The sequence below is a fragment of the Arvicola amphibius genome, chromosome X, assembly GCF_903992535.2.
Source record: "Arvicola amphibius chromosome X, mArvAmp1.2, whole genome shotgun sequence".
Lineage (NCBI taxonomy): Eukaryota > Metazoa > Chordata > Mammalia > Rodentia > Cricetidae > Arvicola > Arvicola amphibius.
Genome location: NC_052065.1, coordinates 106,238,765 through 106,250,513, shown reverse-complemented (window position 1 = coordinate 106,250,513; position 11,749 = coordinate 106,238,765). Strand labels below are relative to the sequence as shown.

General features: G+C 38.4%; 1 protein-coding gene across 3 annotated transcripts in view; it reads right to left on the bottom strand.

Annotated features, from left to right (window-relative positions):
* Positions 1–1,350: 1,350 nt before the first annotated feature.
* Positions 1,351–11,749, bottom strand: part of Tenm1 (teneurin transmembrane protein 1) — a 572,293-nt gene continuing 561,894 nt past the window's right edge. For all 3 annotated transcript variants that reach the window (XM_038316304.1, XM_038316305.1, XM_038316306.1), the window contains 4 exons: positions 7,279–7,666; positions 5,202–6,422; positions 4,533–4,675; positions 1,351–2,109 (listed from right to left, as the gene is read on the bottom strand). In XM_038316304.1, coding sequence (XP_038172232.1) covers positions 1,351–2,109; positions 4,533–4,675; positions 5,202–6,422; positions 7,279–7,666 — 2,511 coding nt within the window. The remainder of the gene's footprint in view (positions 2,110–4,532; positions 4,676–5,201; positions 6,423–7,278; positions 7,667–11,749) is intronic.

The window sequence follows — 11,749 nt, the reverse complement described above, 5'->3', positions numbered from 1 at the left end:
GCGATTATGGAACAAGTGACCCCTCTTGAAAATAGTCATTTTCCTAGGTGGAATAGATGATTAAATAAAAATAAATGGATTAAAGACAGAGAACTAAAATAGCCACATAAATTATGTTGGAAAAAAAACTAGTCTGCCCTTCTGTAATTAGTTGAAATGCTTTAAGTTGGAAAGGATTCACTTAATTCAATTTTCTACATATGGCTGGGAGAGATTCTATACAAAATTGTCCATTTGAAAGATGATCTAAGTGGGAAGAAATGATGTGGCAGCAACTCTTATTATGTTGGCTTTCGTCTCTTTTTCACTTTAATACAAGGTCTATTGTTTCTAAGATTTTGGCTCTTGGGAATTTCTGCAGTATTTAAATATGTTTATCAGCAACATAGGCCCGTACACCTGTTAAAACCTCTTCTATTGTACCAGATACTTTTTAGTATATTACCTTTCATGTGCACAAACCATTGAATTAGTGTATAAATACTGGATTACTAATGTGAAACTATGACCAAAGCACACCCTATATATAAATGAGAAATTCCTATCCAAGTTAATAAAAGCTATGTTTACATGACGCCAATACAGCTGGGCAAATGGATAAAAAATTGAGTCAAAACAGTTTATATGAGAGAGGTCACATTGACCAGCTGCTTTGGTATCATGTACACACAAGCAAAACAGTGGCTCTTCAGCCTGCTTACCGCGCCCACAGCAAGGCACAGTAGACGGAAGCCAGCCACCACACGCCAAAACACAGCACAACAACATGGCATTTACTTTTTAACAAGCAAGGAGGAAAAACCAGGGAAGGAGGGAAAACAGTTTCCGACTCCAGGAGATGGTGCTTGAAGACATTTTAGATTTCCTTTTAAGTTTCCTCTAACAGATCTGGACAATGTGAAGGGGCTGGCAGTCTTTTGAGATTAAAGGTTCAGCTACTGTTGCACCACACCTTCAAGTAGCCTGGAAGTCCTGCCAACAGTTAGATGTGAAACTTGGTGTCACAATAGAAATTGAGAGCCTTGGGTTCTTTTCATGTAGTTGAACATATGCATGGCTCAACAAATTGAAAGTGGTGCTTTCTGAAAACATTAGTGTTAGCTGTTTGAGTTCAGCTTGTGTTCTTTTGAATACTGCCACACAAGAACTAAAAATCTCTGTCATTTCTTAAAGAGTTTAAACAAACAATATTAAAATACCATCTTCTGTCACATTGAAAGGCAGTTGGATATGTTTTTCCTCCATATTTACATATACAGAGTTCTGATCTAGAAAACCAATACAATAAACCATTTATTTTGTTTTAAAAACAGGCAGTCTTTGGTGACGCAAAGGCAGAGATTTCTTTTGTTACCTCCTGCCTATTTCGCTCTGTCTCATAAAGTGAATATTGTTGGCACTGTCTGAAAGTTCTAAATACTGCTCAACAGACAAGACAAAATACCCATCATACCCCTGCACCCTCCCAGTGCTCAAAAGCTGCTGTTTTTCCCCCTCTGTCCATGCCCGAATCCCTTCTTCCCCTTCCTGTAGCCTCCTCTGCTCCTGAGCCCAGGCCTGGGCCACCGCACGCTGTCTGGCCATCTCCAACACATGGTTCTTCTCCTCTTCAACAGTCGTTCCATACCGGATATTGAAGCACAGAGCTCCGTGCTGCAGTTGAATATCTGCAAAACGTCTAGTCCGTCCATTCAGCACTGAAGTCATCTGAGACACAGTGACATTGACACCATTCTCCAGAATCCGCCTCCCCCCAGTGTTACCAATGAGTACAAGATCCTCCTCCAGAGACCCAAGCTTAATGAAGTAGTGAGTGTCCCTCCCTTCTATGGTAAAATGCAGGTTTTCCAGGTAATGGGCATTGTTGAGAATGGCAGCAAGACGCCTGCTATCTTCATTGGCTACTCCTATAATATCAGCCGTCACTATGCCCTCTTTGATGGCAAATTTTATACCTTTGCCAAAGACAGAAGGGACGGCAGAAAACCTTGGTGTTTTCCCTCCTTCAAGGCACCGCCCCTCATTGTACTGAGGAGTCATAGGAAGCTGATCCAAGGAAATGAAATTCCTGAGCTGTTTCTGGAGCTCACACTGAATGCCCAGGATCACCTAGGAGAGAAGGCACAGGGCAAATGTAGCACAAGGTTAGATACCAGCTGGAAGCCTGGTGATTATTGGGGAGGAAAGGCTGGCGAAGGTGATTCTTTCTCTAAGTTTTCACTTAGTCATTATTTAAAACAAAAGCCCACGCTGGACTATCTACATCAAAGATTGGGAAAACAGAAGGCAGACAGGTACTGATTTCTCAGCTGTCTTACAGCTTGCTTTAGTTGAGTGTAAGAAAATATATTCAAACATGGTATCCCACAATCTCAGAGCTACAAGAAACTTTCCGTTTTGGTTTTTCTATTTTCAGCATGTACTTGTTGCTACCAGTTTCCGAAAATTTCCCATTCAACACGAATATATTTTATTTTTGTCAAATCCATTCCTTACTCCCTACTTCAAGCTTCTTCCAGGTATTTGACCCCACAGTGCACCCCATTCTTTTATATTTGTATATCCTACCAAGTCCAATTAGTCCAGTTAGTGTTGCCCACGTGCATGAAAGCATAGGACTAGCTACTCTAGTGTGCACAACTCACCACGGACCCCACACTTGAAGACCCCACACTTTGCCCTGGTAGTCATTGAGTGCCTGTAACCTCTTAACTAGTAGTGAGACTTTGTAGCACCACCCCAACGCTGGAACACTGATTAGATTGATCTAGCATTGGTCTGGTATAGACAACCAGAGCTGTTGAGAGTTTCTGAATGTAACTGCTTGCCATGCCCCTAATAAGCTGTTTCTGCAGCATTTCCTCCAACCTCTGCTTCTTAGGATCTTCATGCCCCTTCCTCTGTGATGTTCCTTGTGCCTTAGAGGGAGGGGCATAGAAGGAACTTCAAACAGGCTAGCTCACTCAAAACAGAGATCTTACATTCAGCAATCTAACTGACATAGTTAGGTGATATTACTGCATGCAGAGGGATACATTGTGCACAGTAAGATTGGAAATAGTGTGTAAAGCTTAGTTCCTGCCTTCAGTCACTCACAGCCTTATAAATAACAGAAAAAACTATTAAAATATGAAAGACATGCTGATCTTTTTATATATTTTTTTAACTTGGGCACATTTCAAACTTGCTAAAAAAGAGAAAAAAACTAATAACCCTCCTAGTTTTCAATAACTTCTAAAATTTTAAAAAAGGTTTTTAGTTATAAACACCACAAATATTACATATGTTTGATGTGGGACAATGGTCTGTAGTCCGTCAATTATATTTTAAATAAATGCTGATTGGCCAGTAGCTAGGCAGGAAGTATAGGTGGAACAACCAGACAGGAAGTAGAGGTGGATCAATGAGAACAGGAGAATTCTGGGAAGAAGGAAGCTTTAGTCTACAGTCCTCACCCAGCCACAGAAGAAGCAAGATGTGACTGCCCCGCCGAATAAGGTACTGAGCCCTGTAGCTAACATAGACAAGAATAATGGGCTAATATACGTTATAAGAGTTAATAAGAAGCCTGAGCTAAGGGGCCATTTTTATAACTAATGTAGAACTCTGTGGGAATTAATTCTTTAGGAATTAATGACTGCGGGAACTGGGCAGGACAGAAAACTCAGTGATGGAGGAGTCTCTTCTCCAAGATGGACGCAGGTTAAGATCTCTCCTGGTAAGCGACCACCTCATGGTGCTACACGGATTACTAAATATGGGTTAATTAGCCAATAAGAGGCTGACACTAATGGGCCAGGCAGTGTTTAAAAGGATACAGTTTCCATGTAATTATTTTGGGTGTAAAGCTAGCCGGGTGGCAGGATGCAGCCCCGCCGTTCCATCTACAACTCAGTCAATATATGTTTATAAAAGACATAACTCTACAATATATATCTACTTAGAACTTCTTTTCCCTTATAATTTTTGACCTAAATACCAAATTTTCCCACCTGAATTTCCGTTTTCTTTTCTTACTTCCTTTTCCTTTCTGTTCATCTCCTCCAGCCTTCATGAAATCATCGGCCTACGCATGGTTATTTCAGCATTCATAGTTTTTCAAAACTTTCTCCCCATGAAATGTAGTATCTTCGTTTATTATGTCTGTATATGGTTTTCTTTATCAAAACTGTTTTATTTTCATGCTAGTAAGGCATCATCCTTGAAATGATTGGACAGTTTGAAATCTAACACGTCCATGTCTTAGCATGTAGTTTTTATCTGTATAGAATCCATTATTGCTGTTGCTAGCTGATTTCAGAATTTAACAAGTTAAAACCCTCTTTCCTCTTATGTATTTATTGCAGCAGTCATCAAGAAATCTCCTAGTTTTTTTCCCCTCTCAAAGAACCACTTTTCTGATCTTTTCCTTATGGAAGCCTCTTCATAAGTCATTTTAAAAAAGCCCCTCAAAAAAATAATCAAAGTATAGAATATAATTTTTATTAGATGCTTTTCTGGTTTTTTTTTTCTTAGCTAAAATTTGTACTAACCTTTCCAGGGTCCCACTCTTGAGTTTTTGTCTGAAGCTGAAGAAGCTCGTAAGTTAATTCCAAGTTTTCTAGTTCTGGTTTGGGAAATCCAGGTAGTACATTATGTAACTGGAAACCAAATAGCTCCAACCAACTGCCAATATCTATGAGATACAAAATTTAAAAGAAAAAAAAGGCATTCAAAACCATTTCCAAACTTGAAAGATACGCTTCTCCTGTAAATGTTTAGACAGTGGGAAGGTAAAGTAACCGTTCCCCTTTATTTGATTCACTCAAAAAAATATCCTTTCCCCTTTGTAGGGAAATCTATTGGCCTGTGGGCAATCCCAGGAATTGGCTCAGTTCACTGTAGTGAAACTCATAATATGGTACTGGTTTTAAAACCACATGGATTGTGACACTGAATTTATTTCTGATTAATTTAATCCTGATTGTTTTATGAGAGTACATTGACAAGCTTTTAAGGCTAAAACATAGAAACAGCTTAAAGGGAAAGAATAATAAAATAGAATGCAAAAGCACTGTATGTGAGAAAAAGTGACATGCCTTTCTTACTCTGAAAAAGGTGGCGTGAAGAAGGAACATCTCTACAAAGGCATTGAGATTATGTAATAAGATGGCCAGCATTAAGTTAGTTCAAGTTCAGCTTAATTGTATTCAAATTAATACCTGTGGTATACTTTGCGACATCTTGAATTTTGCCAACTGGATAGTTATTCTCAAAGGAGTAGAGGTTGAATGGTTTGGGAAGAAGGTTCAACTGCTTCCATATGTGATGATTAGGTGTGGTCCATCTGCCAGCAATGACATCATAATCCCTTTGCCCTAGATGTACTAATTTCGTCAGAAAATCATAGAGTCCTCCATGAAAACCGATTATGACTTGAAAGTCAGGGTAAGTATCGTGGTAGATGTCACCATAAGGTGTATACAGAATCTCCTTTATGATCTGACCCCGGCTGCTGAACACAGCTAGTGGAGTGCCTGTATTATCACAGGCTACATAATATTCTTCCCCACTACTTAACTCCATGGCAATAAGGTGACCTTGGAGATCATAATAAAGAGATGTAATCTCTGAGCTTGTGTGGTTGTACAGATGAGTGACTCTTATAGGGTTGGCAAGGTCTGCATAAAAGAACTGGAGATGCTCTCCTAGGCTAGACTTACTGGCAACACGTCGCCCAAGCCCATCATAGTAATACTGTACAGACCAGCCCAAAACCTTATTGTAGGCTTTCTGCAGCAGACCATTAGAATTATACTCAAATATATCATTTCCTCTCTGTCTCAGAAAACCATCTTCATCCATTTTATACTGAATTTCTCCTAGTCTAGTAATGCGGTCTCGGAGGTCATATCGGAGAGGTGTAAGACGAGCACTATTCCCATGGCTCAAGAGATTGATGTTTCCATTCAGATCATAACTATAACGCCACTGGGTTCTGTCATTCACAGAAACAGTTTGAAGTTGGCCGTCAGCATCATATTCATAGAAGTACCTTGTGATATTGGCATCTACTCCTACCCTTATATCACATATGACCATCCGGCCCATAGTATCATACTGAATAGTCATCCAGTAAGCAATTGCCTTTAGGATCTCATATTGGACTTCAATGACTTGTCCATTGGCATTGAAGATCTTGGTGTGCTTCATTACTGTAGTAGTTATAACCTGATTTAGATCATAATTAATTACACTGAATTTTCCAAACTGTTCTGTTCTACCAGAAACATCAACATATCGGTATAGATCTATGGGCAAAGGGGTCTCATTGATCACAGCTTGCATGCTGGTGACACGGAAGTTGTTGTAACTGTAGTCAAATCGTGCATTCACAAGACCTTCTTCACTGAATCGGAAAATCTGACGTCCAATAAGAGGTCCTGTAAGAACCAAAATAAAAAGAGAAAGGAGCCATCTGATAAACAGGAACAATCACAGATTTTTTTGATTAAGTACTGATACTTTTATATTCAAAATTCTATCCTTTTATAAATTTGTCTCTAATGTCTGATGCCTGGGCATGTGTGTGTGTGTGTGTGTGTGTGTGTGTGTGTGTGTGTGTGTGTATTTATGTGTGCATTTATATTAGTCACTAGACATTGAAAATATTGTATAACATAATTACAGAACAATTTAATTATAGGGACTATTGAAGTAATAACCCATCCAGTAGCCCAGTGGGAAAAACTGATATTATGTAATACTTTCTTGCTATCATCATTGGAAAAATGTGTTTGTTTTATTTAATCTTTGCAACAAAGTCAGCTGGTCAGGTTTTCAGGTTACTTGAATGTTGAGCATTCAAGTAACTGTCTGGCTTTGGACATGTTATGAATCCAAAGGCTGAAATAAATCCTAGAATTCTGACTTTTGTTATCAACTGAGGCTTATAGAGGTTACCCTGGGCTCAAGCTGGTTTCTGAGCTTAATGTCTTGTACATAGATCTTTGGGAAGATGCAGGGGTGGATATGAACAAGTACAGGGTTAAGATAAGTACTGAAGTTGCAATTGTTTTGAAAACTGAGAGAGACAGAAATACACTATATGCTATTAACAAATCAGCTTTCAGGTATCTGTAATGCGTTTTAAATTTAGAGTGGAAGACAGTATGAGAAGTAAACAGAAATTTGTTCAGTCAAACACAGAGGTTAACATTTCTTTTTATGAATGTGGTCACAAAAATTATAAAAGAATATGAATGACAGTATATAATGCCACCCCCTTTCATAACAAACCTGTTTGCCTGTATCTGATTGTGCAGATGAACCCATCATGCATCAGGTGTATTGTCTTAATCACTCCAGAAGACTCTTCATACGTCAGTGTGACCTGAGTGGTGTCATAGAGGATCTCAGACAGTCTTGCTTGCTTTGTGTACTTGTACAAAACTCTGCGCCCAGTCCCTAGATGCAGAGTCTGTAGCAGTCGGCCATCTCGACTGTAGTCTTGGATGAAAGAAGTGCTGCTGTCTGGCGGAGTGTAGATGTTACGGTAGTAGCCCACTGAAAGCATGGTTTGTAAGCTGTGGCGCACCATGCTAGGCATGGTGACCGACAGTAGACAATCGGATTGGTCATACTCAAAGATGTAACGCCGCTGACTGTGTAAGAGAAGCATCACAGACTGAAACGAGACAAAACCAAAATACTATCATTTATAAAACTAATGTTGAAGAGATTAAAAGAAACACATGCTCATCCATTTAACATAAATTTATCTAGCAATTACTGTGTACCAGGGATTGTGGCAGATCCTGGTGGATTCAGTAGTACACAAAAATGGTATTTCCTTTCATGGGATTTGCAGTACCCAAACAATTATAGTACAATATGAAATGAGTTAAGACAGTGGATATACAAAGTACTTCTGGAAAGTAGAGGTGGAAGAATTATCTCAGACTTATGAGGCCAGAGTAAACTTCTTGGGGACAGAGCAGGCAAGATGAGAAATAAATGATGACTAGAGCCTAGCCTGGCAAAGACAGGGAGATGTATCATGCTGACGGACAGAGGACTTCTGGCAAAGCGCTCCTTCATTAGGAGGAGACTGAGGATTAAGGAAGCCAAAGAAAATGGTCATTTTCCTTTAAAATGAGAGGAATTTTGTGTGGCTAGAACATGTGTGGTTTGGGGGTAGTGGCAGCGAATGGTAAAAATGCAGCTGAATCTAGAATACGCTGTGAGGTTTTAGGCATTTGTATTCAAGCCTGTTTGCAATAGGGGAGCCACTGTAAAGCTTGAAGCAAGTGGAAGCACATACTTGAGGAGGTGGGAGAAACAGTCAGATTGATATTTGAGAAAGGTCACTGCTACTTCTATGTAGAGATGGATTGAGGGGAGGTAAAGCGTGGATAGGGTGTATTAGGTATTAACTTTAAGCCACCTAAATATGTTGATTTTATATAGTCCATATCTTCCTGAAAAAAATTCACATTGAATATTCTTATACATGTTTTTAAATATATACTTTAATTCTTCATGTTTCAATCTGATTCAAGTTTTAATATTAAGGGAGTGATGCACTAGAAGTGAAGAATTCTCTGGTTATATATCCCCAACACACAATAGATTTGTAATTTATGATCACTTATTTGTCATAGTATAATACTTTAAATATAATAAATATAAATATTAATAAATATTGGTTGATATTTTTATAATTTTTAAATAGAAACATAAGCCAGGCCTGATAGCACAGGCCTATAATCCAGGTTACTCAAGGGGCAGAGGGCAGAAGGGTCACAAAGTCAAGACTTCCCTGGGATACAGAGTGAGTTTAAGGCCAGCCTAAGCTACTTAGAAAGACTGTCTCAAAATAAGCGCTTTTGAAAGGCTTGAGAATATAGCTCACTGATACATGCCTAGTGTGTATGAGGTTGTAAATTGAGTCCCCAGGACCAGAGAATAAGAAAGCAAGTATCAATTTATAAAAAGAACATACAAAAGCACTGTTTGAGGGAAGATTCTAGTTCACTGTCAGTTAAAATTCATTTTTAAAAGAATTTATTTCATTTGCATATGTGTGGTGCGTATGCATGTATGTATGTGGGCATATACATCTGTATATGCACTTGTACTGGACAGAGAAGAATGTTAGGTATTCTGTCATCTAACCTTCTGTTCTATCCTTCCGAGAAATTGTCTTTCAATGAATCTGGAGCTATCCTGGTGGTCAGTAAGCCCCAACAACCCTCCTGTCTCTGTTCCCCACAGCATTGGAATTACAGGCAAATGTGAAGCTATGCATGCCTAGCTTTTTATGTGTCTGCTGGGGATTTGAGCGCAAATCCTTATGCCTGTGTAGCAAACACTTTTATATACTGTGCTGCATCCTCAGTGCTTTAACTTTTGTCTTTTGATGAAAATAAAATTTATCCACCCCAGGCACTCTAATATAACTCTTTAAGGGAGCTTAACTCTTTTGAGAATTACCTTACCAAACAAAATATTAAGTTCAACATCTGAACTTGATGTTATGAAAACAATAGGCATCTTTTCATTTTCTACATGCATATCACACGAATAATTCTGAATCTTAATTACGTAAGCATAGGCAACTTGAATTTTAAAAGTGGCAGAATCATGATGCAATATTACATGTGTGTTATGCAATGGCACATTCTTCCTATACTTCTGAAAATGATTGATTTTTCAGTTGCATGTCAATGCCATGAAGTCAGTGCTTATTTGTTCACTTAGTCATTATTTCTTTTCTACCAACGTTATGCCTGGAGATTCAGAAATAGATGCACAAACCCTGTCAAATGGAACCCTTGCAGCTTGCCACATCTTGTAGCTCTACCATTGTGATCTGCGAACCCTCCTGAATAAAAGGCATGATCCTGTGCAGGCCCGAGGACGTGAAGAGTGGCCTGCTCTCTCCCATCAATGCAAACTCCATAGAACCAGGAGGAATTGTTCCTATGAATGGAACAGCAGGTGGTAGAACATTCATGTGGGTGGGTAGATGCAGTAAGTGGTGAAAATACCTTTGTATTATTTCCACTCCAAAAGTCTGATTTTCCAGCTCCATTCCACTCTCTTTTGTCAGTTTTCCAAGAACAGATGACATCTGTCACTTGTGGTGTGGGCCAGGGACAATCACCATATGGCTGCCACACATTATCCTGTACCATCCTGCCTGTTCCAGTCATTGTGCTAGCTTTGCCAAAAATGTACACTGTGTTGTTATTGTGCTCTTTTCCCCGTTTCTTTCCTCTAGCCTGTAGCAAACCAGGGCCTGAGCTCTGACCTCTATGGTACTGATTCTGAGTTGCCTCCAAAGTCTGCTTTAAAACTTCCTGCTAATGACAAAAAAAAAAAAAAAAAAAAAAAAAAAGAACATGGAAGACATGATTAGCAATCCCCTGAATGCAATTGTTTTGTTGTCACAATACCGTTTAGCTCTATTTGGCTGCTTTTTCCACTTTGGATTGGTATTATTATCAGTTTGTTCCAAAACAATGCTTATGAGTCTATCCAATGTCCACTGTGCTACTGCCGGATAAAAAGCCATTTCTTATTAGTCCGAATAATAGAGTGGGAGGTTTGTGCTTTTTAATGGGTTATTATACTGTAAAAGACACCTTTGTGAAGGAAAATAAAGGAGAACAATCATGACTGTAAACTTACTTGAAAACGACGAGAAATGAAAGTAGAAATTTGAAAAGGGATAGTACTCACAAAACCACCAGATGGCAGTGTGGGGCTACTTGGGAAGGCAAGCCCAGGACTGTGCTCTGTCTCTGCAGTGAGGTGTTGAAAACAACCCCGAATAGGCAATTTTGTGTAAATGTGCAAAACTAAACCATCTTATTAAATGATTATAAAATATATTTAAGTGCATTTTAAAAATTGAGCTTGTAAGAATGATTTTTAGGAAATTGAAAGATTTACATTAGATATAATACAAACTTAGCTGCACCGGTCTTCAAAATATAATTAACTTAGAGAAGTGTCATAAATCTAGGCAGAAAATTAATGACTACATGCAGAAAAACTAAGAAATAATAATTGATTTTCTTAATAGAGAAGAGACTATTTAAGCAACCACAACCCTTAGCCAAATAATTATTTTTCTCCTAATGAGTACAAAGCATTGTTCATAAAATGATGTTTAACTTTCACCTACTCTAGAGAAAGTCAAATGATTTTTTTACAACATTATTTCATGCTAAGGTAAAAAAGTATGATGCTGATTTTTAATAAATCATAGTGTCAGCATGCCAAGAGACCTTGCAGACATAATGCCAGAGTATTTAGGAGTAAAGAAAAAGAGATTTAAAATTTTGATCATTCTTACTCTGTACTACAAGAAGTAATACCTTCATCCCTGCCCTTCTCCTGTCTCCTTGAATGAATGTGGTAGCAAAGTTAAACTACAGGATTAGAAAGACCAAAAGGAGCCCCAGAACAGCAAGCTCCCGAAAAAGTTCATAAAATCCAACCATCTTTCTTTAGTTTCCTTTGAATAAAAAAAATTTCAGATTCTTTTATTTCCTTCTTTTCCTTTTGTTTGTTCCTATTTTGATTTTCCATCAAGTTGAAGCAAGCCCTAGTTCTTTTCAATTATCTATCTTTGGGCTTTGTAGTACGTTATTTCATTAAAGCCGTGCATTTATTCAGCGAATTAGTTGCTTATCACTGGTGATAATAATATACTCAAATCAATTTCAGTATGAATTAGGAAACTAAGGGAAGAATATGG